This window comes from Gorilla gorilla, chromosome 13 (genome assembly GCF_029281585.2).
Source record: "Gorilla gorilla gorilla isolate KB3781 chromosome 13, NHGRI_mGorGor1-v2.1_pri, whole genome shotgun sequence".
In the NCBI taxonomy this organism is placed as follows: Eukaryota; Metazoa; Chordata; class Mammalia; order Primates; family Hominidae; genus Gorilla; species Gorilla gorilla.
The window spans coordinates 27,118,706-27,144,882 of record NC_073237.2 but is presented as its reverse complement, the minus strand read 5'-3'; the positions used below and the strand labels follow the sequence as shown (position 1 = coordinate 27,144,882).

At 50.0% G+C, this 26,177-nt stretch overlaps 1 protein-coding gene across 6 annotated transcripts; it reads left to right on the top strand.

The window, feature by feature from the left end:
• Positions 1 to 31: 31 nt before the first annotated feature.
• Positions 32 to 25,652, top strand: TMEM8B (transmembrane protein 8B). Of its 6 annotated transcripts, none has more exons than XM_063696250.1 (13): positions 32 to 89; positions 5,566 to 5,755; positions 6,116 to 6,323; positions 12,326 to 12,459; positions 12,718 to 12,986; positions 13,589 to 13,914; positions 17,176 to 17,269; positions 17,458 to 17,581; positions 17,669 to 17,811; positions 18,017 to 18,195; positions 24,050 to 24,196; positions 24,364 to 24,480; positions 24,728 to 25,652. In XM_063696250.1, the coding sequence occupies exons 5-13, from the start codon at positions 12,767 to 12,769 to the stop codon at positions 25,061 to 25,063; spliced, it is 1,686 nt and encodes a 561-aa protein (XP_063552320.1). In that variant the 5' UTR covers positions 32 to 89; positions 5,566 to 5,755; positions 6,116 to 6,323; positions 12,326 to 12,459; positions 12,718 to 12,766; the 3' UTR covers positions 25,064 to 25,652. The 6 variants fall into 6 exon arrangements, with proteins under 6 accessions (XP_063552320.1, XP_063552318.1, XP_018888850.4 ...); XM_063696248.1 differs by lacking the exon at positions 32 to 89 and adding an exon at positions 354 to 1,081 and having other exon boundaries at positions 25,203 to 25,652; XM_019033305.4 differs by lacking the exon at positions 32 to 89 and adding an exon at positions 354 to 1,081 and having other exon boundaries at positions 24,732 to 25,652.
• Positions 25,653 to 26,177: the final 525 nt, after the last annotated feature.

Sequence of the window (26,177 nt, the reverse complement as noted above, 5' to 3'; positions counted from 1 at the left end):
GGCGAGCCCAGAGGGTTTACTTCTGAAAAGTGGGGTGTGTGTTGCGGGATCTCTGTGAGCGAGTGTCTGGGTAGGATCTGCGGAGATCTGTGCGTACGTCCGGGGGAGTCTGGGATTGTGAGGATAGGGTTCCTTTGAGACATCTGTGGGGCGGTCGTTGGGGGCTGTGAGGATCTGAGGGGACCTCGGGCTCTGTGCTTGGGGTGAGAAAGGCAGGGTCTCGGGTAGCTGAGGCGGGGGCGGAGTCTGTGTGTCCTCGAAGCCCAGCAGGACTAAGTTGGGGACCAATAGAGTAGGGCGGGGGCGGGCTTTACTGACAGGGACCAATCGAGCCGGCCGGGGGGCGGGGCGTCCCGCCGACGTCAAGTCGAGGCCGTCGCCGCGGGGCCTGGTTATCTCCGGTTCAGCGCAGCCCGGAGTCGCCCAGGCCTGAACTCCTACCCAGGTCCCCGGCCCCCGCCCCGGGCCCGCGAGGACACCGGAGGCCATCCCCCGGGGGTGGGGAGCGGAGCCGCGGGTCAGCTCTGCGAGCGCCCCGCGCTGGCCTGTCCGGCCCCGCCCCCGCCCCGGGCCATGGCCCAGCCCTTGTCCCGGCCCCTCGTCCTATCCCAATCCCCGCCTTGGCCCCCAGCCCCGCCCTCGCCCCGCTTCCCAAATCGGCCTCAGCCCCTGCCTGGGTCCCCATCCAGGACCCCCTTCCAGTCCCTGCCCCTGGCCTGGCCCCGATCCCGGCCTCGGCCCTCGTTCCACCCCCTGTCACAAATCCCAGCCCAGGCCCTGTCCCAGCCCCATTCCCGGTGTTTGCTTAAGGCCCTGGCTCAACCCCGTCCCTTGCTGCAGTCCCCATCACAGCCCCTCCTTCCATCCCACTCCCTGCCCTTTTTCAAGCCCCAGTGTCCAGCCCAGCCCAACCCATTATCTCAGCCTTTGCCCTCATCTCTGTGTTTACCCAAGTCTCTTCCTCTAGTCCCCCCTATCTCTCATACTCTGCCCCTCTCCCAGCCTAGACTCAAGTCTGGGTTTCAGCTGCCGCCAGCCCTATTGCTGCTGTTGCTGTTCTCTGTCCTTGGCCCAGGGGCTGGTGAGTGCAGAAGCAGGGAAGATTGAGGCAGGAATGGGGTTCCGGCAGGGAGGGGTGGGCTGGAGAGATTCAGGAGAGGTGGGACCTGGGGAACTAGATCATTGGGGAGCAAGTGGGAGAAATAGAGAGTAGAGAGGTCTTACACAACAGGGATTGGCAGGGTCAAAAGAGTGGTAATTAATTGGGTTTGAGGCTCAGCAGGTGGCTTACAGTTTCTAGGACAGAGATTCCAAGATTTTTTCTGGTGTCTGTCCTGACCCCACTTTGACTCTTGCTTTTCCAGGGAAATGTTGTGGGCTTTGCTCCTGCTCACAAAGTTTGATGGGGGAGAGACAGTCCCACACCAGAAGCCCCTAGTGCAGTGTGGGAATATATAGCCCAAATCTTTGAGATATTGGGCATGCATTCAAACGGCATGAAGAAGAGTTTTAAAGATAATATGTAGCAAATAGATGAATATGGATTAGTTGCCATTATAATGAGCTTTCTTCTTGTAATGATTCTTGTTCCAAAGAAGATTGATTTGCCTAGGAATAATTCCTGATACTTTTAGAGCAGGGCTGAAACTCGGAGGCTATTTTACAGATGGGGAAACTGAGGCTCAGGGAGGGAGCAATTTGTCCAAGGTCAGAGAGCTTGTGAATGGCAGTGTGCTGGGGCTAGAAAAAAGGTTTCCTAATTCCTATTTCATACTAGTGTGTTTTTTTTTTATCCACTGCAATGTATACTTAATAGAAAAATAGACCCAAGTGGGGAAAGGCTCAAAGCATAACCTCCCTTCTCCCCGGTCTGCCCACAAGGGGGCTTTATCCACAAACTGTTCCTTATTTGCCAGGCATCAGCCAAGGGCCACCCTCCGGTGGGGAAGTGACTTGGACAGAAGAGAGAGAGAGGTCCGATTTTTTGATGGTTGGAATGTGGGAGGAGGAGGGGGTGTCCTGGTCTAGGGGATGTGCCATGAAGATGGCTCCATCATGAAGTGACTGTAGTCTTCATGGCCCAAGTCCGTAGCCACGTCTGGTGGGTGTCACTCTAGATAGGATGGAGATGTGCCTGATGGAGTCTTTGGAAAGCCAACAGAGCAGCTGGGGGGTGGAGAATGGGTATCAGTGAGCTCTGGGGGCCTGGTTCAGTGTACAAACTTAAGGAGACGAATGCACATGAAAGGTCACAGCCCCTGCAGAGATGTCTGGTCACTTATGTGTCTATGTGTATAACTGAGGAATTGTGGGGAGGCTGGCAGCATGTGTACATGCTTGTGTGTTGGTAAGTGTAGACACGTGCATGTGTGTGGGGTGCATGTGAGCCAGTGTATCTTCTGAGCGCCTGTGTTATGGTATGAAGGGGAGGGGACATGTTGTGGCCCATGTACATTCCTCTTCAGCTCTGCCTTCTCCTCATATGGACAGATCACTGAAGCTGTGAATGGGGCTGGAGACCCTTTCTCAGCAGTTCCAAGGGTGAGGGCAGTGTTGCATGCCTCCCATAACGAATATAAGTTATCCATCCATCCCCAGCCAGTGCCTTTGAAGGAAGGAGCCGTTGAGGCACTCTGTGTTGATTACTGCTGCTAGCAAATTGGACACTGGGCAGAGGCAGTAGCCAGTCAGGTTTTCAGTTTTGGTAAGGGGGAGTTTATGCTGTTGGGCCAAGTTCCTAGCTTCCATCCTCTGCCATCATGGCTTCTTCATGTGCCCATTGAGCAAGCATTGGGCTGGCGAGGGGAGCAGGGTGACCGACAGCCACAGAGCATATACAGCTGAAAGTTGTGGATAAAAACACTGTTGCCCAGAAGCGGATTCAGGTGCTTTGGGGAGAATTGTAATGAAGTTGGAAAAGAGTACCAATACGCCCAAATGGAGGCAGGGCTGCCTTTAGTGCTGTTAATAGTGAATGCCTTGGCAATTTTGGACCAAAGTACAGGGTGCTCTGTGACCTAATGGTGGTGATGGGTTTTGTCTGAGGAGAGGCTGGCAGTGTCATAGGACCATCATGGCACAGGGCTGCACAGTGCATATTGGTTGCTTCGGTTTCATTTCAGGAATGGAAGTTATCTCTTGGGTCTAGTGGTCCCACTCCTGATCCTTGGATCCTTTCCTTGGGCTTAGTTGAGGACTCACACGTGCCTTGCTATTCAAAAAAAAATGGGCTTTTATTCTACCTAGTGCTATTACTAGCAGGGCCAGCCTCAGCCTATGTGTGTAGGTGTAGGGGTGTGTGTGTGTGTGTGTGTGTGTGTGTGTGTGTGTGTATGTGTGTATGGGGTGGGTGATGGTCAGAATTACCCTAGCTTCATCATAGAAATATTGGGGAACCTGGAATAAGTTCATCTGAACTCGGTAAGGGCCTTACTCATGCTTCCTCTGGACACAGCTCTGATAGGCCCTGTTCAAACTGCAAACCAAAGTTTGGAGTGAATGGGGCTGTGGACCCTTTCTCAAGCATCTGCCCTTAGAACTTCTTCCAAGTTCCTCCTAGCATTCCCAGCTGCTGCTCACTCCTTTATCTCACTGGCCTATTCTGTGACCTCTGTAGCCCCTGGCCACTGTGGGGATGGCTTAGCTAGTTCCCCAGTTCTCCAGGCCATACTGTGGTCCTTTGAATTACAAGGATCTTTGTGCTTGTCTGTCCATGTTTCCCAAAGGTCATTAAACTGCTTTTCACCACTAGCCCTCATCTGAGGGTCTGCACCGAGGGACTGACCAACATTTCTCCTAACAGTAGCAATGGTTGATCAGATGACCCATCCCTGGTACCAGCCTTGAGGAGGATCAGCCCTTCCCTAACCCCAGCAGAAGGTGCGCTAGAGTTCTGATTTCTTCTAACAATAGTATCCAGGCTGTTCACCTCTTAGCCTTCTGCCTCCTACTTAGCACAGCTAGGGTTCCTAGGAAACCTGTCTCCCCCATCAGTCAGTCCCATTTCCCTTTATCCCTCTCGGCTGCATCTCTGTCACTCTCTGAATGCTGCACTGGTAGCCTCTCTGGGTTCCTAGGCAGTGCTCAGCTTGCAAGGTGACAGGTTTTCCTTCCTGACAGTTGAGACTGATCATGTGGTCTGAACTGGACAGACTAGTCCTTGAGTGTAACTGTGGCCTCCAATGGCCCCCACCTATGTAGGGCAGCTCTCTGGGGTGACTCCTGGGGTTGCTCTGGTTCAGTGTTCCTCCTTCAGCAGCCTCCCCTTCCCTTTCTTTGTTATTTCAAAAACACCTCATTTTTGGAGTTAATCTCTCCCATCTCCAGAGAGGGAGATGATTGGACTAGGTTAGCCCTGAGGGTATTTCCTGCTTGGCTGAAAATGCCCCTCCAGAGTAGTCCTTATCCCAGCCCCGGGTCTGTCCTGAAGTTCCCCACCTTCTCACCTGTCCTGGAGGTGTCATCTTGGGCTTCTTTTCTGGCTGATCTGAAGTCTCCAGAGCAGTCAGATTCCCTAGAGGTTTACTTTGAGACCTTGCCTGCCATTTGGAACCCTCTTCCCCTGTCCGCTACTGGTTACCTCCACTGTGACAGCTGTTCTAGTCCCTTGCCTGGCCAGCTGCTGACACAACTTCTGCTCACCTTGGCTCTGCTCCTGACAATCATGATCAGGTATCTTGGCATTTTAATGAGGGATGACCACTTCCTCCCCACCTCCCAAGTCGGCCTGTTCTGAATATTCCCAAGGGGCTTGAAATCCACTGGGTCACTAACTCACTGCCTTACTGGGCTTCCCTTTGGGGGAACATTCCCCCGGCCCCCACCTACTAGCTGTGCATTCTGACCTGGGAGGCCTGATGACTCTCCTTTCCTGGGGACTCTCATGGTGGCCTGCCAGCTCCTGTCCTTGCTTTTGCCACCCAAGCAGGCCCCTGGCAGCCGTACCACACTTTCCCCTCCCCTCTCCTGCCCTGAGCCAGTATACAGGCAGTGCTTGTGAGGCTGCTGAGGGTTTTTACTGCTCCTAACCACAGGGGAACAGAAAGGGGAATAAAATCAACAAGGAAGTTACACAGTTCCATGCTGACTCCCAAGCCCCACAGGTGGAGTTTCAGCCTGCTCAGTGGCTTAAGACCCCATGCCAAAATACACACACACACACACACACACACACACCTTCCACACATCTGTTTTTTTTAGGTTTGGTAAGTGGAGAAAATGGCTCCTAAGTGAGGAGGCAGCTGTGAAGTCAAAGGGTCTTAGTTTTGAATTTAGAGAGAGCTAGGTTTGCATCCTCAGTTTGGTCTAGGTTTGAGCCTCAGTTTCCTTATCTGTAAAAGGAGGGTTTTTTTGTTTTTGTTTTTGTTTTATTTTTAAATAAGATTAACATGAGGATTAAACCAGATGATGGCTAGGTTTCAGATCTGCAGCCTGAAACCCAGTTCCTGGCTCAGAGGAGAGCATTTGTGGAGTTGATGCTATTGGTGAGGAAGACTGGCATGCCTGTTGCTTAATGGAAATGCCCTCTGTCCTGCCCCGCTCCTTTCTCTCTCTCCTGCTTCCCAGGAGGCCTTTTCCTGACTGATTACTCCACCTGCTCACCCCGCAAGCTGAGTCCTTTCCGCTCCTTTGCCAGCACCGAGCTCTTCCACTTCCATGTTCCTGAGGACACATTCCTGGCTGTTTGGAACCTCATCATCTTCAAGGAGCAAGGGGGAACCTTTGGGGACCACTGCCCAGACCAAAGTGTGACTGTGTGGGTGTCTGAGTTAATTTCCCAACCCCACTTCCAATCCCTGACCACTTTCCAGACTAAAGTGTGACTTTAACTGACCTCCCGACCCTGACCCCAACCCGCGTCCAGATTGAAGTGTGACTGAGTGAGGGCCATGACCTCTGTCACATGACCACTTCCGGACTACTGTATGACTGTGTGAGTGCTTGAGCTGATCTCTCACCTGTGGCCCCTAACCTGGAACCACTTTGTTGAATGTGTCGGTATAGGGAATCTATTTGTTTTATTGGTGAAGAGTGACAGTTCTTTTCTTTCTTTCTTTCATTTCCTGCCTCCCACCCCATTGTCTGCTTTCCTCCTCTCCTAATTCTGGTCCCCCAGGTATTTCCGGTCCGGGGCACCCCCTGTCATCAATCCCCTGCATACACACTTCCCAGGGGACACAGCTGTGCCTGGGGTTTTCTCACTGACCCTCAGCTGGACACTGCCCAACCGCACCTCAGGCATCTTTAACGTCAGCAGCCCCTTACCTGGGGACTGGTTCTTGGCTGCCCACCTTCCCCAGGCCCACGGCCACATCTCTGTCAAGGTGGGTTGATGTTGCACAGGCTCGGGGGTCCAGAACTGCCCTTCCATCTCTGCTGAATTCCCCCCACAGGCTCTCTGGCACACCAGCCTTGTGTCAGGGTGGGCAGCAGCACAAGGGTGGCTGGGGCGGGGCATGGCTAAAGGCCAGCAGGTCACCCAGTGGGTCAGAGGCCATGATCTGGAGGAGGCAACTTGGCAGCCCCAGGAGGACATGCTGGGTCCAGGTAAGCTGAAGGGAAAGTTGGGAATCTGGAGTCAGAGGCTCTGGCACAGGGGAGTAGTGCCGCCTCCTAGTGGAAGGCACAAGTGTTAATCAAGGTGAACAGAAGCCAACTATGGGCTGGTCCAATCTGCTGCACACACCCAGGACTGGTTTTATTTTACATCTTGATTGACAATAGCCCTGAAGACTCTCTTAGGCCACGGCCCAGTATTTAGTCCATCTGGGAGAATGCATTCCTCTTGCATCATAATTTCAGACAGCTTCCTACACCTTTCAGAAGACCACAAGAGAAGCTCTTTCCTGCTAAAAGGAGGCTTTGGGCAGCTGGTGTCCATCCTGGCCTTTGCCTCACTTTTCTCCAAATATCAGCCACCCCAAGCACTTATTTCACAGAGGTTGTTAAAGACTGAAGGGCAGGTTCAAAGGTCAGATGTCTCTCTGGTTTGGAGTGGAAGGAAATGCTGCAATGTTTTCCTGCCACTCTCATGGATTAGGCCAGACAGGTCTCCTACTCCTGTTCACTGGAGGAGAAGCAGGGGGTGTGCTGAGCTGGCTGTTGTCAGAGTGGGATGGCCATGTGCATGGGACCTGTGGTGAGGGTGAAGAAACGAGCAAGAACAGAGTGAGGATTTAAAGAAGAGGACTCTAGCACTCAGAAATGGGGTGAATAGTGCCTTTGAATGAGCTGAGACTCACATAAGGACAAGGGTGCTGGCACTGCTATTGTCAGAGATGGGAAGTAGGGCTGAGGTAGTGTCTCTAGGCCTCAGTGACAGGGCCGTTTTTCCTGAGAGTGATGTGGATATGCAAGAGAACTCCCCATCAAGGCCTGTGAGCCTGCTGAAGGACAGCATGTTGGGAGCTAGCTTGGAAAGGGCCCTAGGTTCTAGGTAGGCCTTGACTCTCATCAGAACTGAGGGTTCTTCTGTTAGAAGGAATGTCTTCGTAGGTCTTTTGCAAAATCCCAACAGGGATGTTCCTTATCCCAACTCTGATCTTTGACCCACTTTGTAAGAACTGACAGGGAAAATCCTCCTGAAGCCTGGCTCTAGTTATCCAAAAACGTTTCTAGGTGAGCAGGAACCTAGGGCCTAGGCCTGGGCTGGGATTGTGGGAGCTGAGGCCCAGTTAGAAGTGGTCAGGATTGCTTATGGCTACCAGATTGGGACAATGGGGAATAGAGATAGTGCAGAGAAAAGCTGCTCAGACCCTAAAGGGTGATTCAAGTGCCCAGACCAAGGGGGAGCTGGGCAGTGAGCAAATAACTAGGTCTGACATGTGCATTTGCATCTAGACATGGGAAGCGGGGCCTGGGGAACTTGGTACCAAACTGGAACCCTGGTCAGAGCTTCCCCAGGTGTGTGGTAAGGCTAGACAGAAGAGGACCATCCCACCGTGCCCACGAGTGGCAGTGGGTCTGGACGCCGTGAGAGATGTAGTGCTTCCGTCAGCCCTGTTTGAGAGGTTGATGGGGCAAGGATCTTGGGTCTGGTCCTTCTAAGAATTAGATTAACTTCTGTAGTCTTATATGGTCCTCAAAGGGTTCTTCAGCTCTCCAGATCCTGGTTAATTTCCAGGATTCCAGCCTGTGGGTTAATTGTCTAGAGCATTCCTCCATCTTCTCAACTTGTTTCCTTCCCCTACTATGGCATGCTTCCTGTGAGGCTTGAACACAGGAATTTATGTGGGTTTAGGGATATCCTTTGGTGGGAACTGAAGAGTCCCAGCGATAAGAAGGCAGTGTGTTTCTAGGGTCCTTCTCAGCTTTGGGGATGAGCTCAGATCTCCCTTTAGCCTTAGTCCTTTAGTACCTGCTTTGTGCCAGGCCTTGGGTTGTGTGCTGGGGACACAGAGAAAAACAAGATGCATGTTAGATATAGGAAATGTTTTAGGAGTATAAAGGGGAGATGGCTAACTCAGCTTGCTAGCGTGGTGGAGGTGGTATTGGAAACTGTTAAGCGGTGAGGTCTGAGGTTGAGAAGGCAGGGAACGGCATTCCAGGTGGTGGGAGTAGCATGGCCCAAAGTTTAGAAGGAACTGAAGTGGTTCAGTGTGGGCTGGTGTTGGGGTGGTGAGGAAGGTAGAGGGGTGAGCAGAGGCCAGATCACGAAGGGCCTTGACATTTGAACTGTATCCTGAGCGTGATAGGGAGCCCTGAAAGGTTGTAAAAAAGAAGTGACTTACCTGGTCCGGGCCACCCTCGTGAGCTCTAGTCCCACACTTCTGCCAGACCCTGTGTCTGTGTTATTTACTACGTATTCCTAGCCTCCAGTGCAGAGTCTGGCACGTGATGCCTTTTCACCTCCTTTCCTTGTCCCTTTCTTCCTACCAGCCACTCTGTCTTGTCCCCGGCCTCCATCTCCTTGCCTTTCCTGTTTTGGATCGTGTGTTCATTCTAAGGTGCCCAGTTGCCAGTCTGCTCTGAGGGGCTGGCCTTTGGGTTGTGGATACCATTTGGCACCCAAATGGCTCATGAGGGGAAAGTACTCCCAAATGTCTAGAGCGCAGGTTCTAATCCTTCCTCTTCCTGTGTCTAAGATTTGAAAAGGTAGTTTACCTACTTATTACCTACTTATTACTTTATTACCTACTTTATTACTTATTTACTCATAAATTACTCATGAGTAGTTTACTCATTTACCTACGTAAATGAAAGCAACTACGAGGAAAGTGAAGAAGTCGACTGTACAGGAGAAAGGATTCTGTTGAATCCAACTAGGACCACACATGACTCAATATCTCAGCTGAGGTGGTTAGAATCTGCTAATAGTGCAGCTGCTTTTCCTCCTCCTAAATTAGTTTATTTATTTTTTGAATAGGCAATCCGTGCACCTGGTACAACATTCAAAAGGTACAAAAGATATACAGTGGAAAGTAAGTTTTTCTCTTCCCTTCTTCCAGTCTCCAATTCCCCGCCCCAGAGTTAACTAGTAACTAGCTGTTAACTAGTTCCCTATATTACTCTTTTCTTTTTGAAACACCTTCCCTTCTTGGCCTCTGTGACTTTACAGAACTGTCCTGGTTTTCCCACTGCCCACTCCTCTGTCTCCTTTCCTGGCCTCTCCTCTGCTTGATCTCCAGGTTGTAGTGGCCCAATGCTTGGTCCTGGAACAATTCCTTTTTTACTTTTCTATTCTCTTGCTTGGTGTTCCAGCACAATAATTTAAAATACCATCTATATGTTAATGCTTCCACGAGTATTCAGCCAGTCCTAATTTCTTTGAATCTCAGACTATATCCCACTGCTTACTTGACATCTCCAACTGGATGTCTAAGAAATGTCTCATACAGTATTTAGTAAAATCAAATCAAAGTGAAGCTAAAAGTATAAAACTCTTTAATTTCCATTTCAGTGCTCCCAGTCCATGCTTCTTCTTTCTCTAGTCATTGTTATCTTCCTCAGGAAATTGCACTGTCATCCACCCATTGCTCAAGCCCCAAATTAAATGCCCCAAATCCTTGATTTTTCTTGTCTCCTTATTCCTCACAACCAGTCTGTAAAGAAAAAGTCTTGTTGACGCTACTTCTGAGGCATGCCCTGAATGCATCTACAGCTCTTCATTTCCACTTCTAGCACAGCTTCTCTGCTTTCTCCAGGGCTACCACAGTAGCCTCATAAGTGGTCTTCCTGCTTTCACCCTTGCCCCCTGAAATCTGTCCAGCACTCGTTTGCTTCTACACTGATTGGTGCTTTCTGCCTTTGGGCATGGGCTCAGCTGTGCACTTGCTATTCCTGCAGAGAAGGCTAAGTGTCTTTGGGCATCTTCAGTCTGCAAGCCCCACCCAGAGCCTGGCACTGGCCAGCCCACTCAGGCCTTTCTGAAGAAACCCAGCCCATACATATGAGGACATTCTAGGAATCTATCTACGATGCCTTATACTCCAGGATCTTTCAGCCCGTAGCCCATCCATGTCTCACTTTTGCCTCTCCTAGTTTCTTGAGCTTCCTTGCCTGTGCCCTGGGCCTCCCCGACTGCTGATGTTCCTCTGGCCTCTTGGCTCAGCTGGGACTCTCTCACCTGGCGTCTGCCCTGGCAGCTCTTGAGGACCTGACTTCCGGTTGCTCTTTCTCTGGTCCCATCACTGGGTGACGGTTCCCTGCATCTTCCCTGGTCTCCACTGACTAAACACTCCCTCTGCATGAAGAGGGGGGACTGGCTGTGCACATTACACAGTTGAAGGAAGGAGCACGTCTTAACCAAACAGGTCATGTCCACTGATCTTTCATTGAATCAAACGCAAGTAAAACTCCAAAACGTGGAGCAAAGTGTTCCTTCCCTGGACTGTCTAGCAAGGAAGTGGGCCACCACTGGAGCATGAGCCCCCACCCTTGGGACTCATTCACTACAAGATTATTGTGGTGGTGATTCTTGCCATAGGAGGTGGGGTCAGTGCAGTGACTTGTGAGAGTCTTTTGGTTCTTCGGGTTTGACACCAAACCTGAGCATCTAGGTTGGTTCCGGAGCTCTCTGAAGGGACCCCCTTTTTGACACCCATTCTTTAACAGCTATTTTAGAACCTAGTATGTGCCAGATGGTGTGCTAGACACTGGGGATGCAAAAGGCACAGACCTTCCAGCCTTTTGGAGCTTTGCTGGAAGTCAGTGCCTTGGCTGGCTTGTTCTGAGCCATGGAACTCAGTGGGATGTCAGGGCCTGGAACTTTTGTCCCAGAACAGAGTTTGAAGGTATGTCCTAATTAGGAGCCCCCACCTCCCCTTAACTGTGAGGTCTGTAGGGCTCATATAGCTGCATGTGCTGCAGAAGAGGAACTGCGGCAAATGGGACTGAGCTCACTGGAGAGTGATGAGGCTCTGCGAGCCAGGGGGTGTCAACAGAGAAGGAGCTGGGGATTTTCTCCAGAAGAGAAGCTGGGGGAGACGTGGTTGATCTCCTTTAGCAGCAGAAGAAACACAGTCTGAGGCTGAGGGATCAGACAGATCAGTGGGTCCCTTGAAGGCAGAGTTGGGGCAGGGGCATCAAAGATGACAGGATTTGGCTTTAGGAAGGTCAGCGCTTCCCCCAGGTGGGATGATCCATTTATGGATTGATTAATTCAGCAAACATTCATCTGTGAGGTATGCTCTCCATGTGAGGCCCTGTGTCTGGAGGAACAAAAATCAAATAGGACAGGGTTCCTGTTCTCAAGCTGCTTATAGTCTGGAGGTTGCCTGGGAAGTAATGAGTGGCCCTGCACTCATTGCCTGTGTAGGGCCGCTCATTATCTGGGTGTAATGAGTGTGAAAGCAGAGGCTGGACAAGCACGTGGGAGCGGGGCAGGGTGAGGACTAAAGGAAATTAAAGGTTGAGATTGGTGGCGGGGAGAGTGAGGGGGCTGGATTGGAGGCCTTGAAGGAGCTTTCCACCCCACCCCACTTTGCCTAAAAGAGCCAGTGTTCTAAGTTCCTGAGCCTGCTCAGGGAATGGGCTGGTTGGAGATCACAGTGCTGCTGGGCTGGCCCAGAATGCTCAGGGGGAGGGGTTAGATTGGGAGAAGGGGCAAGCCAGGCCTGATTGTCAGGAGGGCCTGGGTTTGAATCCCAAAACCTCAGCCAGTGCTGAGGATCCCAGCAGACCTTGCAGACTGAGGTGGGACAGAGATGACCAGAAATGACTGCTCAGGCAGGAAGGACCTGGAATTTAGACGGACCTGGGTTAGAGGCCTGGGAGTGGTGGCCAGGGCGGGGGTTTCTCCCCAGCCCGCCCAGCAGGTTCTGTTTGCCTTGGTTTAGTCACACCCCTGCTGTCTCTCCCTCTCCTGCCACCCCTGCTTTTGTCCCAGGGTCTCCAGGATGAGTGTCAGTACCTCCTTCAGCCGCAGCTGATTGTCCGGCGTTTGCTGGACGTCGCTGTGCTGGTTCCTGGCCGGCCCTCAGAGCAAACCCTCTCCCCACACAATCGCTCAGCCCTGTACAAGTAAGTCAAAGACTCCCCACACCTGGTCCTTTCCCTCTTCTCTGGCCTCACACAGGCTGCAGGGTTCTCTCTTGGTTTCGCCACCTACCTGCCGGGTCCCTGGGTGGGATCCCTGCCTCCCTCCCTCCCAGCACAGAGCGGGAGACCTGAACAGGCCTCCTTCCCACCCTATGCCCCCTTCTTCCTAGCGCTTCCATTGCCCTGTGTTCCTCTCGCCTCTGTTTGTGCCTTCTTACCCCCAACCTCTCCTCTGCCCAGGGTCTTTGTGCCCAGCTTCACTTACAGGGTTTCAGCACAGCTGGCGTGTATGGGAGGCCGTGGGGTATCTGCCTGCCCCCTGTCACTGCGTCTGCGTCCCAAAGCCCCACCACTGCACAACTCAAGCTCTGTGGCCTGTGGAGGTGCCTCAGGATGCCAGCTGGAGCTGGCACTGCCCCCCTGGGGGCACTGGGTCTACGTGCGTGTGGAAACGTCATCCCGGGGCCCTGGTAGGACCATCCGCTTCCAGCTGTGTGTGCGGTTGCAAGGTCAGAACCCCTGCATTTGCCCCAGTCTGTGTAGACATCTGTGGTTGGGGAGTGACTTGGGTGGCTGTGTTCAGTGGCCCTCTGCCATATCCCTACAACCTCCCCTCCCCATCCGAAGCTCCTTCATGCTCCCTGAAGCCATCACACTTGGAGCTCCAAGTTATTGGAAGGCCTTTAGATAATTTTTTTTTTTTTTTGCATCTGACTTGAGACAACTAAAGGACCTCATTACTTTCTTTGACTTAATCTCTCAGTTTCCTGGGGTAGGCAGGGACATCCAGGACCTCTGGGACACTGTCCTTGCCAAAGCCCTTGCAAGTCAGTGAGACAGCCTCTCATACTTAGTATCTGTTTCAATAGTGTCTTCAATGCCTTTAGGGAGGGATAGATGACCTCAGTTCCCTCCAGTGTGGTACTGCATTAGCTGTCACCATTAGGAAACCCCTATGACCCTGGATGCCCCACACTCTCAAGGGACATCGCATTCTAGTTCTCATCCTTCCCCACTCTTTGCGAAATCCTGTCTAGCTCAGATCTGTTTATGAGTAAGTTCAGGACTGTAAAGGCTGCAGGCCCAAGCTCTGGTTTCCTCTGCCCCACAGAGTGCCCACAGCCCGGCCTGCTCCGAGCCCTGGTCCCTGGAGCTGCCATGAACATGCCCCAGTCCCTGGGCAACCAGCCACTGCCCCCAGAGCCGCCATCCCTTGGAACCCCTGCGGAGGGGCCTGGGACCACGTCCCCACCTGAGCACTGCTGGCCAGTGCGCCCGACTCTGCGCAACGAGCTGGACACCTTCTCTGTCCACTTCTACATCTTCTTTGGCCCGAGTGTGGCCCTTCCCCCTGAGCGCCCAGCCGTGTTCGCCATGAGGCTGTTGCCAGTGCTGGACAGTGGAGGCGTCCTCAGCCTGGAGCTCCAGCTCAATGCGGTACTCTTTATGGAGAGTGGGGAGGTTGCTCTGCCAGGGAGCTTGAAGGGGAAGGTGTCAGGGGTGTTGGGGTGTTTACCTCCTCCAGGAAGCCTGTCCAGGTTGCTCCCACCCATCCTGACAATTAGGGACCATGGCTCAGCCCAATTCTGGTCAACAAACATGTCCTGAGTATTCACTCTGCTACAGATGGGCGGGTCAACCAGGTCAACTCAGTGTCTGGGGTTTCCCAGTTTTGTAGGCTCACTTGCCGCTCATTACTGGCCTTTCACTATGGTAGTTGTTAACCTTTTCTTGCAAATCTCCTTTGATGGGGAGTTTACCACCTCTTGAGGCCACACAGTTCATGTTTGGATAGCGCTGATTGCCAAAGGCATTCCTGACATCCCATCAAAATCTGTCTCCATGAATTTTTTACCCACTCATCTTTGATTCAGTGGGTAAAAGCCATATCCAGAAGCCATTTCCAGTAAATCTATCTCTGTCCTGTTCTTTTTTAAAGCAATAGACTTAATTTTTTTTAGAGCAGTTTTAGGTTGAGCAGAAAGCACAAAGTTCTCATATACCCACTCTCTTACGTTTTCCCCTGTTATTAATATCTTACATTAGTATGATATATTTATTACATCCCAGTCCTATTTTTACAGCCCTTCAGATGTTACCTCCAACCACCCAAAAGCTGAAGAACCTCAGTGTCTTAGGGGTCTTGGTATTTAGATCTCTCCCCTTCCTTCACTATCTCACCTGGTCATACTTCTAGTGGTCACTGTGTCTCTGAAATAAGTAATCTGAGGTGGTCGGACCGGGGTACCAGGTAACAAGACTTGCATTTGTGCTGCCTGAGATTGAGTTGCCTTTTTCAGCAGCTGCATTACACTGTGGGATCACCTAGGGCTTGTGGTGAACTGAGATCCCTGGGTCTTTTTCCTTTACTTCCTTTGTATTTTCTTCAAACCAGTTGTATACATTTACTTTTTTATTATAAGAGTAATAGGATCACATAAAAACTTTGGAAAATAGGGGAAAATATCTCCCTAACGCAACTGTTTAATGTTGTTTTTTTTTTGAGACGGAGTCTCACTCTGTTGCCCAGGCTGGAGTGTAGGGGTGTGATCTCGGCTCACTGCAACCTCCACTTCCCGGGTTCAAGCGATTCTTGTGCCTCAGCCTCCAGAGTAGCTGGGATTACAGGAGTGCACCACCACACCCAGCTAAATTTTTGTATTTTTAGTAGAGACTAGGTTTCACCATGTTGCCCAGGCTGGTCTCAAACTCCTGGACTCAACTGATCCGCCTGCCTCGGCCGCCCAACATGTTGGGTTTACAAGTGTGAGCCACTGTGCCTGGCCCACAGCTGTTTTTGGTTTATGTCCTCCCATTTCTTTTCCACACTAATTACTTTGTTTATCTAGTTGTAATCAAGGGGCATATACATTTTGGTGCCAATTCGCATCTTGTATTTTTGCAGTGAATTTTTGAACCTGAATGGAAGAATTTATGTCCCTCCTTGAGGTATTGCCTAATACTGGTTTGGAACTCGGGCCTTCTCCACTTTGTGTAATTCACGCACTTGCAAAGCCAACTTTTTGTACTTCTTAGTCATTACTGTCAGCGTTAAGACTGAGATGAGGGCGGAGCCCTATGTTGGCCCATTAGAGAATATCTTCAGCTTAGCTGTTCCCTGAGCCAGGGATCCTTTTAACTCTACTATCCTCCAGCCCTGAGGGCAGGGACCACTTTCCCATCAGCCGACCTGAGGCCTGGTCTGTGGCTTCATGTGGTCTTTTATGGGACATGGCTTAGAACTTTCTAGTCGTCCTGTTAGAGCCATTTATTCAACCTGAAGATATTTCTTATTTACATAATCAAATTCTCTCTTTGTTCTAGCTAAGACTGTATGTATTTTGTGTTTGCTTATTGCCATGCCTCTGGGCAATGACAGTGAGATCTTGATTCGACCTTGAAACCGTAGACCCTGAATTAGAGGACAGCCTTACGCATACTTGTTCTTTCCTCCTCAGTACCCTGAGAATAGAAGCCTAGCCCTCCTGCAGCCCCTCACCCTTTCCCTCTCTGCATTCCCATCCATTCACTTTAATGAGCATCTGTTTACATTCCATCCATCTGCATTCTATGACGCGTGCTAAGCACCTCAGCCTGTTCTGTTTATTCTGAAAGGTATTTCCTCCAAATATTTTGATTTTTTTTTTCTCCCCTTGGATCAAGAACTGGACATTTGGATCAGAGAACTGCATATACTTTTTTCTTTGGCTCCCTCCTAGAAAGACTTTCACTGAGTAATACTTTGGCATATTGCCCCAGGCTTGCATTGAAGGAAGTTATATAAGGAAGTTGTATGAAACTCACTCTTGTGGCTGAGGACAGGATGCATGACAACACACAGTGCCGCTTTGATGAGAATTTATCTCAGAACTTCCCCTTTGGATGCTGTGATTCTCCAGAGACTCTGATTAGCTTTTATATTATGTAGTTGCAAATCTGGTAACTCATGATACTTCCTTTGCTTTGGTTGCTTGGAAGTCAGTATCAAATATATGGCCTACCTTAGGGACAGACTTTATTTTCCTGTCCTGATTTTTAAGTTTCCCTCAGGCATTTATTATATTCTATTTTATGTAAGTTGCCTCAAATCCTTCTTGAATGAGGTGAGCTTATGGCATCCTGTTACCTTTATTCTTGTAGACAACCCCTTACATTTACTCTTGCAGGTATCTGGTTTCTTTTAATCCCAGCCAGGTTGCTACATTTAATCTCTTGGGCATTCTGTTACCACTGTTCAGTACCTAGGATCATTTCACCTGAGTTGGAGTGAGTGTCTTCATGCTCCACCTGTCTTGGGGTCCAGGTGAAGATGATGGAAAACCTTACAATTGCCTTTGTCCACAATTAGTTTCTATAACTGGCAACAGCCCTGCTTCTCCTCAATGAGCTAGATAGGACTGAAAAAGAGGGTGTTCTCTCTTGCTTGGACAGAATTGAAACACTTCTGCCCAAAGAACAGATTCAAAATTGGGCCTTGCCGTCTCATCAGTCCTTGAAAGATTTCTGCTGTGGAGGATCTGTTGTTTTTCAGTTTTTCTGTTCTGAGAATGGAGGTGAGAGAGCAGCTTTGGCGTGGAGAGCGCCGGGAGGAATGGGCTGTCCTTGGAAGGTGTGGGTTAACAGGGGTGGGAGTCTGAGGGTGGCGGTGGGTGGAGCTGGAGGATGTGGCGGCCTCACTTCCATACCTGCCCTCCCCAGAGCTCCGTGCGCCAGGAAAACGTGACGGTGTTTGGATGCTTGACTCACGAGGTGCCCTTGAGCCTGGGGGATGCAGCAGTGACCTGTTCCAAAGGTGAGGTGAGGAATGGGGGAGGAGAGGAAGCTTCAGTGTGGGGGTGGTGGTGGCGGGCAGAGATGAAGGTGGGGAGGGATGGAATGGAGGAATGATAGGCTAGGGTCCGGGAAGTGGGAGCAGGTGGGTGAGGGTTCTTGGGTCCTGACCGCTCCTCCCTCTCACTGACTCCTTCCTTCTCCCTTCAGAGTCTCTGGCCGGCTTCCTCCTCTCTGTCAGTGCCACCACCAGGGTTGCCAGGCTGCGAATCCCATTCCCGCAGACGGGGACCTGGTTCCTGGCCCTCCGCTCCCTGTGCGGGGTGGGGCCTCGGTGAGCGGTGCGGGGCGGGGCCAGGGCTGGGACCGGGACTTGGCGGGGGTGGCCCGGGGCCCCAGGTGACTGCGAGTTTGTGCGCAGGTTCGTGCGGTGCCGCAACGCGACGGCCGAGGTGCGGATGCGCACCTTCCTGTCCCCATGCGTGGACGACTGCGGGCCCTACGGCCAGTGCAAGCTGCTGCGCACACACAATTATCTGTACGCAGCCTGCGAGTGCAAGGCCGGTGAGCGGGCTGGCGAGGGAGCGGGCTGCGGTGGACTGGAGGTGGACCTGCTGGGCCTGTGGGCAGGCGGCGGGAGTAGGGGAGTGCGCAGCCTGAATTGGGGACGGGTTTGGCAGAGCCGGGGTGAGACCACCTTCTACAAGCTGTGGCGTAGGCCCGTAGCTGCCGTCTGTTCTCTTCCATTCTGTGCCTTCCCCACCCGCAGGGTGGAGAGGCTGGGGCTGCACCGACAGTGCAGATGCGCTCACCTATGGATTCCAGCTGCTGTCCACACTCCTGCTCTGCCTGAGCAACCTCATGTTTCTGCCACCTGTGGTCCTGGCCATTCGGAGTCGATATGTGCTGGAAGCTGCAGTCTACACCTTCACCATGTTCTTCTCCACGGTATGCGGTGGTGTCTGCATCTTATCACTGGGTGCTTGTGCATGGTGGTGGGTCACAGTCTGTATTTCCACCACATTCTCCGAGGGTTTGGGAATGTCTGTGCCTTCACTGTGTCTTCTACAGACAGAGACAGCAGTGCTTCCCAGACTGTCATGCATAGAAAATGGTCATTTTTGTAAGGCACATTGGAGTAAATGAACAAAACTGTTTGCAACTTAATAAAGTAAGTTTGGGCCTCCAGCTGTTCCACACTCTGTCCACCCTGAGGGCTGAGGGGACCTTTACTCAAATCATGGGCCAAGAAACTGGCCTAAAGTGTGGATTTGTGTCTGCACAGTCACCATATTCTCTGTATGGGGGCAGGAAATCTATGCTTTCCCCCACACCTCTGCACACAGTGTCTTCATCTTCACCACATTCTTCCACGATATGAGAGCTAGCTAGCTACTCTGAGCTCCCCTTCTCCGTCGCACTGGGGACCTGCACATCGTTAGCACATTCGTTCCTGTGGTCTGAAATGGCGTTCCCATTCAGTCACCATGCCACCTTGATTTCTCATGGGAACTTTGGAAAGATAGAGGGGATCTCTCTATTGGGGGATTATAGGACAATCTGACTCTCAGAGTCCTGAGAAGCTTTACAGACTCAACTATGTCCTGAGGCATTGTCGGAAGTGGCAGTGTCATATCACATCCCAGCTCAAAGGAGTGCATTTTGATGAAGATTAATATAGTTTAAAACCCCTCCATTCCCATTGCAGAATCGCCACAATCTCTTTCCTGTGTTTTCCTCACTCCTCCATAATCAGAAAAGTTCATTATAAGCAAGCGTCCAGAAACTATAAGGAAAGGTAGAGAAGTGAGCCTGCTAATGTTACTTAACCCCCAAGTAGACTTTTTACCCCTGAAGTGTCACATCTGGGAATCTTTTCAACTCATCTCTAGGCTCTTGACACCATGTGACATGCATGTGAGCACTGCAAAAACTCTTAGATGGTTTCAGACTGCTCAGGCCTTGTCAGCAAGGATATCACAGAAAGCAAGACAGGCCTTCCTGGCATCCTGCATTACTAGGTCAGACATATGTCTAAATTAGAAAAATCATACTTCTCATCTGGGAGAAAGCAGGGGCAAATGTGCTGAAACTGAGGGGCCTGGGTCCTCCTGGAGATTCATCCAGAGATGAGGAAGAAGAGGCTGCAACCATGCTGCAGAGAGAGACCTTGGCCCTTTAAGCTGGGTGAGAAGCATATACCCCAGTTTTGCTTGATTGGCCGCTTTTTAGGCCTGCCCCCACAGTGCCTCATTCTATTTTTATGTTAGACACTGTTTCTCTTTTGTATTGCCAGATGCCTTTTCTACTGTGGCTCACCAAATCCTCCAGCAACAGCTGTTCCACCAGCCCACTCTCGGCTACATGCAGATCGAATGTGATTCATAATTAGTAAGAATACCCAAGTGTGTCAGGAGCCTGAAGCATGTAGGGAGAGCATATTCACTCTCTGGACTTGACACAAGTATCCTGATTGGCTCCAGAGTGTTCAGTGCTAGATGACTCTTCCTTATCTGGATACAGTGGCTGTCAGCCTGAAAAGACCTTCCCTGTAGCAGGAGTACTGGGAGAGCCTCAAGTGCCTGGCACCACATAAAAAGCTCCCGCTTTCTTTCTTTGTTTTTTTTCTTTTTCTTTCTTTTTTTTTTTTTTGAGACAGAGTCTCGCTGTGTTGCCCAGGCTGGATTGCAGTGGCGTGATCTTAGCTCACTGCAACCTCCGCCTCCCAGGTTCAAGCGATTCTCCTGCCTCAGCCTCCTGAGTAGCTGGGACTACAGGCGCCCGCCACCACACCTAGCTAATTTTTGTATTTTTAGTAGAGACAGGATTTCACCATGTTGGCCAAGTTGGTCTCAATCTCCTGACCTCATGAACCACCCGCCTTGGCCTCCCCAAGTGCTGGGATTACTGGTGTGAGCCACTGCACCGGGCCAAAATCTCACATTTTCTTAAATAAGGCAATAAGGAAAAGCTACTGGCTTTGAGGTGTTGCCTAAAGTCCTGCTCTCACTCCTGTTCTTTTCCACATGGGCCAGAACATAAAGCTATATTTTCTGTTTTCCCTGCAGGTTCTCTGTGGTCCCTCCTTGCCATTCTTAGACTTATTTCATTCTGCAGCAGTGTCCCTTTAAGGACCCCTTGGTCAAATTGCAGTTGTCAGTACTAGGACAGGAGATGACAGTCATCTTCCTTGTCTTCAAATAATCCAGGACAGTCTACACTTGGGAGTAGTAATCCATTCTTATCTGGAACATAGGAGCAGATAGTAGGTTTATAATTCAGGAGTTTACAGATGTAAAATATGTTTTGAAAAAACAAAAACAGGCCACAAACTTAGCATTTGATTTTTGTATATAGGCAAACAATTCAGATAATGATTACAACAAAATGACATACACTGAATATGTGCTGTTTCAGACACTGCTAATTTAATCCTCACAATAGTACTGTAATAGTTGATACATGCTTTTATTCTTGTCATCCTTTTTTTGTAGATAAGGGAAAGTTAAATATTTTGCCTGAGGTAGAAGGTGAGTATCTACCTTAGAATCTGGGTGAGCCTGACTCCAGATCCCTCACATGTAACAGATGAGCTGTATTGCTCCCTTTGCACCAGGGCAGTGAGCATGCATTGATATGCTTTTAACCCAACTTCAGTTTCTCTTAAGTCCTGGAGTATGTAGAAAAAGGCATGGCCCCAGTTTAGTAGTTCTCACCAAATTCTTAAAAGATAAGAGCCGATCAAGAGATCTGAAAATACAACTAAGCCAAATATAAGAAACCATCAGGACAAAGATATCAAACATTTTAATTGTGCAACTTGAACCCGTACTGTTCAAACTGTGTATCCATCACAGTGCTCCTTGAATCCTTGTAATTAGATCTCAGAAGACCCAGACAGAGCCGGCATTCTGGGGCTGTGCAGGTGTCCTTGCTGATCGCTGGCATCCTGGCTACAAGCCCACCTTCTCCTTACGCCTTATATCCCTCAGACCATCCCAGGTCATTCTCACTGTCCCTTGGCAAAATCCCGTAACTGTTTCCAAGAGAAAATGAAAGCAGAAAACAGGAAATAAGGGAGTAACAGCAAGTTCCATTATATTCCAATCTGGGCATGGATTAACTACGTTTGCATTTATAGTCCACATTCTGCAGTGCCTGGATAGCCCATTTTGGAGCATTAGATGCACTGTTACAAAAATGTAAAATTCCACAGGAAAAAAAAACTTTCAGGATAATTTCCCTACATTGCTTCATAAATAATGGCCAAAGCTGAGAAAGTTATCAACTTAGATTAGAATTATATTAATAGAAGTCAGTTTGTAGTCTAATTTTTTTTCTTAAATTCTTAAATCTTAAAGTGATTTTTCTATGTCACTTCTACTCCTTTTTATTGCTGTTGACAAAAGGAATGCCAATCTAAAAATTAGTCCACAATTTTTAGTGGACTAATTCCCTCACACTACAATTTTAATGTAACTCTACTCCTGTGGATTTTTCACAACCTTAAACAATCTCTTTGACCTTTTAGTATACCTGGAAAATAATCAGTCATAAAATATTAGTGAAATGATTTCTTCAAATCCTCTCCACTCTAGAGATAATATCTCCATTTTTCTTTATTCTTCTTTTAGTGCAAATTCCTAGGAGAAAGTCAGCCCTCAATTATTCCCCTAGATGTGTCTTCAATGTTTAGTGATTCAGCTTTGCCTTTTTTCTGCTGATATGTATCTTCCTTTGTCTGAAATATAGTACAAATCTCTCTCCCAGAAACTTCTGGGTATTTCTTTCTATATACTTGAAAGTGAAGCATATGGAGCCAGTGCTTGGTTAAGGCTGGATGTAAAATTAGTTCTTTAAAATAAAATCCAAGTCATAAAACAGTATTGGGTAATTTAGTGGCCTATAGTACTTATGTCTGGTCTTGGAGGCAGAGAATAATCAATTTCCTATAGCTAAAATAGAAAAAGACCAATATATTGATTTGCTTAGGAACTAAATTAACTCCCAGTGAATTAGCACATATAAATAGTTGAAAAATAAACCAGTCTCTTAGACGTATTCAAACATTAATTACTTAACCATTTTTATTTATTTATTTACTTTTGAGGGTCTCGTTCTGTCACCCAGGGCGGAGTGCAGTGGCATGATCACAGCTCAGTGCAGTCTTGACCTGGGCTCAAGCAATCCTCCCACCTCAGCCCCTTCTGCCCCCCACCCCCGCCAATTCCCTGTTCCCCACCAAGTAGCTGGGACTATAGACACACGCTACCGCGCCCAGCTAATTTTTGTGTGTTTTGTAGAGATGGGGGTTTCACCATGTTGCCCAGCCTGGTCTTTAACTCCTGGGCTCAAGTGATCTGCCCACCTCATCCTCCCAAAGTGCTGGGATTAACAGGCGTGAGCCACTGCACCCAACCTACAAAAATTCATTCTAATGTTGATATGGACCTACATGAAAAGTCTGAAAATTTCCCATTAAGAACTCACTTTTTCAATTTAACAGTATATTAAGAGGGAACCATGTCCCCAAAATAACAAGCCCTTTCGAAAGCCTGGAACACCCACTTAAAACATGTTCATCCTTAGGCAGTCTCTTTTTGCAGGAGCAAAATTCTTTACCTCCAAAGTGAAGGAAAAGAAAGAAGATAGATACGCAAGCTTGAGTCTTGCAGCTTAAAATTTAAAGGAATCAAACCCAAAGTTTCCTGATGCCAATTCATATCCCAGGTTTTCGTCTTCATTTTGTTTTCTTTTTCTAAGATCCTAGCTTCTTCCTTTCCAAATTTGTCTGTTGAAGTTGTAATTTTTGCAATTTAAATGATTGGATGACATCTTCAGTAGGGTCAAAGGAAACATTAGCGATTTCTTTTTCATCTTTTGTCTCTAGAGACTGACTTTGGAGTATGTTTTCCAGATTTTTTGGTGGCATCTCTGCCACTAACGAGTTATCCCTAGAAAACTTTTTTCACAAATAATGGAACACAGGATGCTGGAAGCCATGGCATTGTCCAGAGAGACAATCTGGACATGGGTTGGAACTACAGACAAGGGAGCTAACAGCAGACTTTGCTTGGTTACTTAATTAGGATGTCCAGTTGAGTCTGATCCGATTCCACTTCTGTTCCCTGCATCCCCTTTGAACCTCCTCAATAGTCCACTCTTCACTATGTTCTCCAGAGTGTAGGATGGGTGGACACTGTCCCCTCTCCATGTTCTTCCCCATGGTGTGAAGTGCCATGCCTCTCTCCATGGCCTTAGGGACTGCCTTTTTTCTTACCTGCCACACACTCCCCGCATTTGTTGGGAAGGGATGAAGAGGGTCAGTTGGTGGAAGCCCTGAGAGTGAAGCCCAGTTCAGAGTCTGAGCTAGCAGGGGAAACTGGGACATAGCGGGGAGATTTGGTTTCTGGGTAGCTTAGAGCTTGGGCCAGGGATGGGGATTATAGGTGGGATCCATGGTGAGCATAAGGAGACAGGGACAGGATTGGCCTCAGCTTGAGAATATCAGAACCCCCTGGCAGGGCACTCTCCACAGCACCTTCCAGAAGCAGGAAGATTAGGAAGCTCAGGACCAGGGTCAGGGCTGCCAGATACATATTAGTTATGTAGCAGACTGGACCTCCTTACCACATTCTTCTCAGGATTTGGGGAGTCAGGCATTTCCCAGATCTTCTCATCTGTGACCTTTCACCTCTGCTGCTCTGACAGCAGCATACCACCCCTGGGCCCACCCCCTCCGGTTTTGTAGACCTGGACCTCTGCCTCAAGTTCTCTCAATGCCTGTCATTTCTTCCTTCAGTTCTATCATGCCTGTGACCAGCCAGGCATCGTGGTTTTCTGCATCATGGACTACGATGTGCTGCAGTTCTGTGATTTCCTGGGCTCCTTAATGTCCGTGTGGGTCACTGTCATTGCCATGGCTCGTTTACAGCCCGTGGTCAAGCAGGTCAGTCCAGAGTGGGCCCTGGGGAACAACCATGGCCAAGTCTCCTTGAAATCCCCTCCTGACCTCTCCCTGGGGGCATTTCCAAGTGCCTCTCATGATTCTGACCCAGCCCCTGGAGTGCTGTCTGTCACCTGGCCCTAGCCCAGCCCTTGAGTCTCTTTCTCTAGGTGCTGTATTTGCTGGGAGCTATGCTGCTGTCCATGGCTCTGCAGCTTGACCGACATGGACTCTGGAACCTGCTTGGACCCAGTCTCTTCGCCCTGGGGATCTTGGCCACAGCCTGGGTAAGGGTGGGGAGGGATGTGGGGGGAGGGTCCCAGCAGGACTTGGGTGCTGGGCCCCAGGTATCTGGTCCCCAGTTTAAGGTGGGCTTGGCTCTGTCATCATCACCTGCTGCTGGCAGTGTCCGCTCCAGTCTTGGCAGGTGTCTTTAGGTCACAACCAGGGCACAGAGGAAACCTGAGAGTGACCAGCTCTGGCTTGGGTTCCAGGGCTTGGCATTCCTGAGCCCCACTTCTCTGTCTCCCCCAGACAGTACGCAGCGTCCGCCGCCGGCACTGCTACCCACCCACGTGGCGCCGCTGGCTTTTCTACTTGTGCCCTGGCAGCCTTATTGCAGGCAGTGCCATCCTGCTTTATGCTTTTGTGGAGACCCGGGACAACTACTTCTACATTCACAGCATTTGGCATATGCTCATTGCGGGCAGTGTGGGCTTCCTGCTGCCTCCTCGTGCCAAGACTGACCACAGGGTCCCGTCTGGAGCCCGGGCCCGGGGCTGTGGTTACCAGCTATGCATCAACGAGCAGGAGGAGCTGGGCCTCGTGGGCCCAGGAGGGGCCACTGTCAGCAGCATCTGTGCCAGCTGAGAGGGGCTTTGGGCCTGGCCCTGAGGGGATATGAATGCTTCCTAGAGTTCTTTCTGGGGGTGTGGAGCCCTCTTAGAAGGAGACAGGCTGTATTTCTTGAGGACATGGAGTCTTTCTCAAGGACACAAAACTCTTCCAGGGACCTGGAGCCCTTCCCAGGACATGGAGAACTTCCTGAGGGCCTGGAGTCCCCCTGCATCATGGAGTCCTTCTTAAGGACTGGAGCCTATGCAGGCACAGAGTCCCTCAGGACCAAGGAGTCCCTCCTGCAGGTGTGGAGCCTTTCCTGGGATGCAGAGCCTTCCCAAGACATGGATTCCTTCCCAGGGAGACAAAGCCCTGTCAGGAGCACAGCATCTTACCAGAGGAGGTGGAGTCTATCTTGGGGAAACCAAATTTCCAGATTTTCCCAGAGGCTCAGCAACTCTGGCCTCAGGCTTCCTTTCCAGAGGCAGCGTCTGGGCTGTGCTGTGCTGTGGAGGAGGGATTGCAGGATGGATGGAGCTGGAACTGGGGCTGTCTGGGTGGCTGGTATCCTCGTTTGATACAGGTGGAGTCTGTGTGTCTCCAATGATTGATTGGTTCAGAATGGTTCTGTGCTGCCTTTTTTCCCCCTGGGGTCAGGGGTGTGGGGAAGTGGGGAAAGAGGGCCCCTCAGGGAATCAGCAGGGCTGATGGGAGCTGCTGGAGGGTTTTGTCACGCCCTGTACACAGTCTGATCCCGCTCATCTGGGCCCTGCATTCATTTCTAAACAGTTTCTAATGCCTATTCCCCAATTCCTATTGAGCCCGGTTTGCAGTAGCTGAGAGGGGTGTGTGTGTGTGTGTGTGTGTGTGTATATGTGTATATATGTATGTATGTATACGTACGCTGAGATGATTTAAATCAGTGAGACAGACTTTCCTTATGATGCCCACACCCAACACAGAAGGAAGCTGAGGTCCCAGGAAATTGGAATAGCAGGTACACATCTCAGGTGTGCAAGAAATATCACAAGAATGTAACTTCTGTTTTGAGCCCCCATTTTTCCTGAGTGCCAGAAAAGATCATTTGTCCATTTGGGATTCCTTCTCTTTCCATGAGGGTCATAGCTGAGTTCTGAGGGTCTTACAT

Coding starts and splice junctions, on each gene's coding strand:
- TMEM8B (XM_019033305.4), top strand. CDS start 574: ATGGCCCAGCCCTTGTCCCGGCCCCTCGTCCTATCCCAATCCCCGCCT. Junction 5,756..6,115: donor CCAGACCAAAGTGTGACTGT/GTGGGTGTCTGA, acceptor CTGGTCCCCCAG/GTATTTCCGGTCCGGGGCAC. Junction 6,324..12,325: donor ACGGCCACATCTCTGTCAAG/GTGGGTTGATGT, acceptor CTTTTGTCCCAG/GGTCTCCAGGATGAGTGTCA.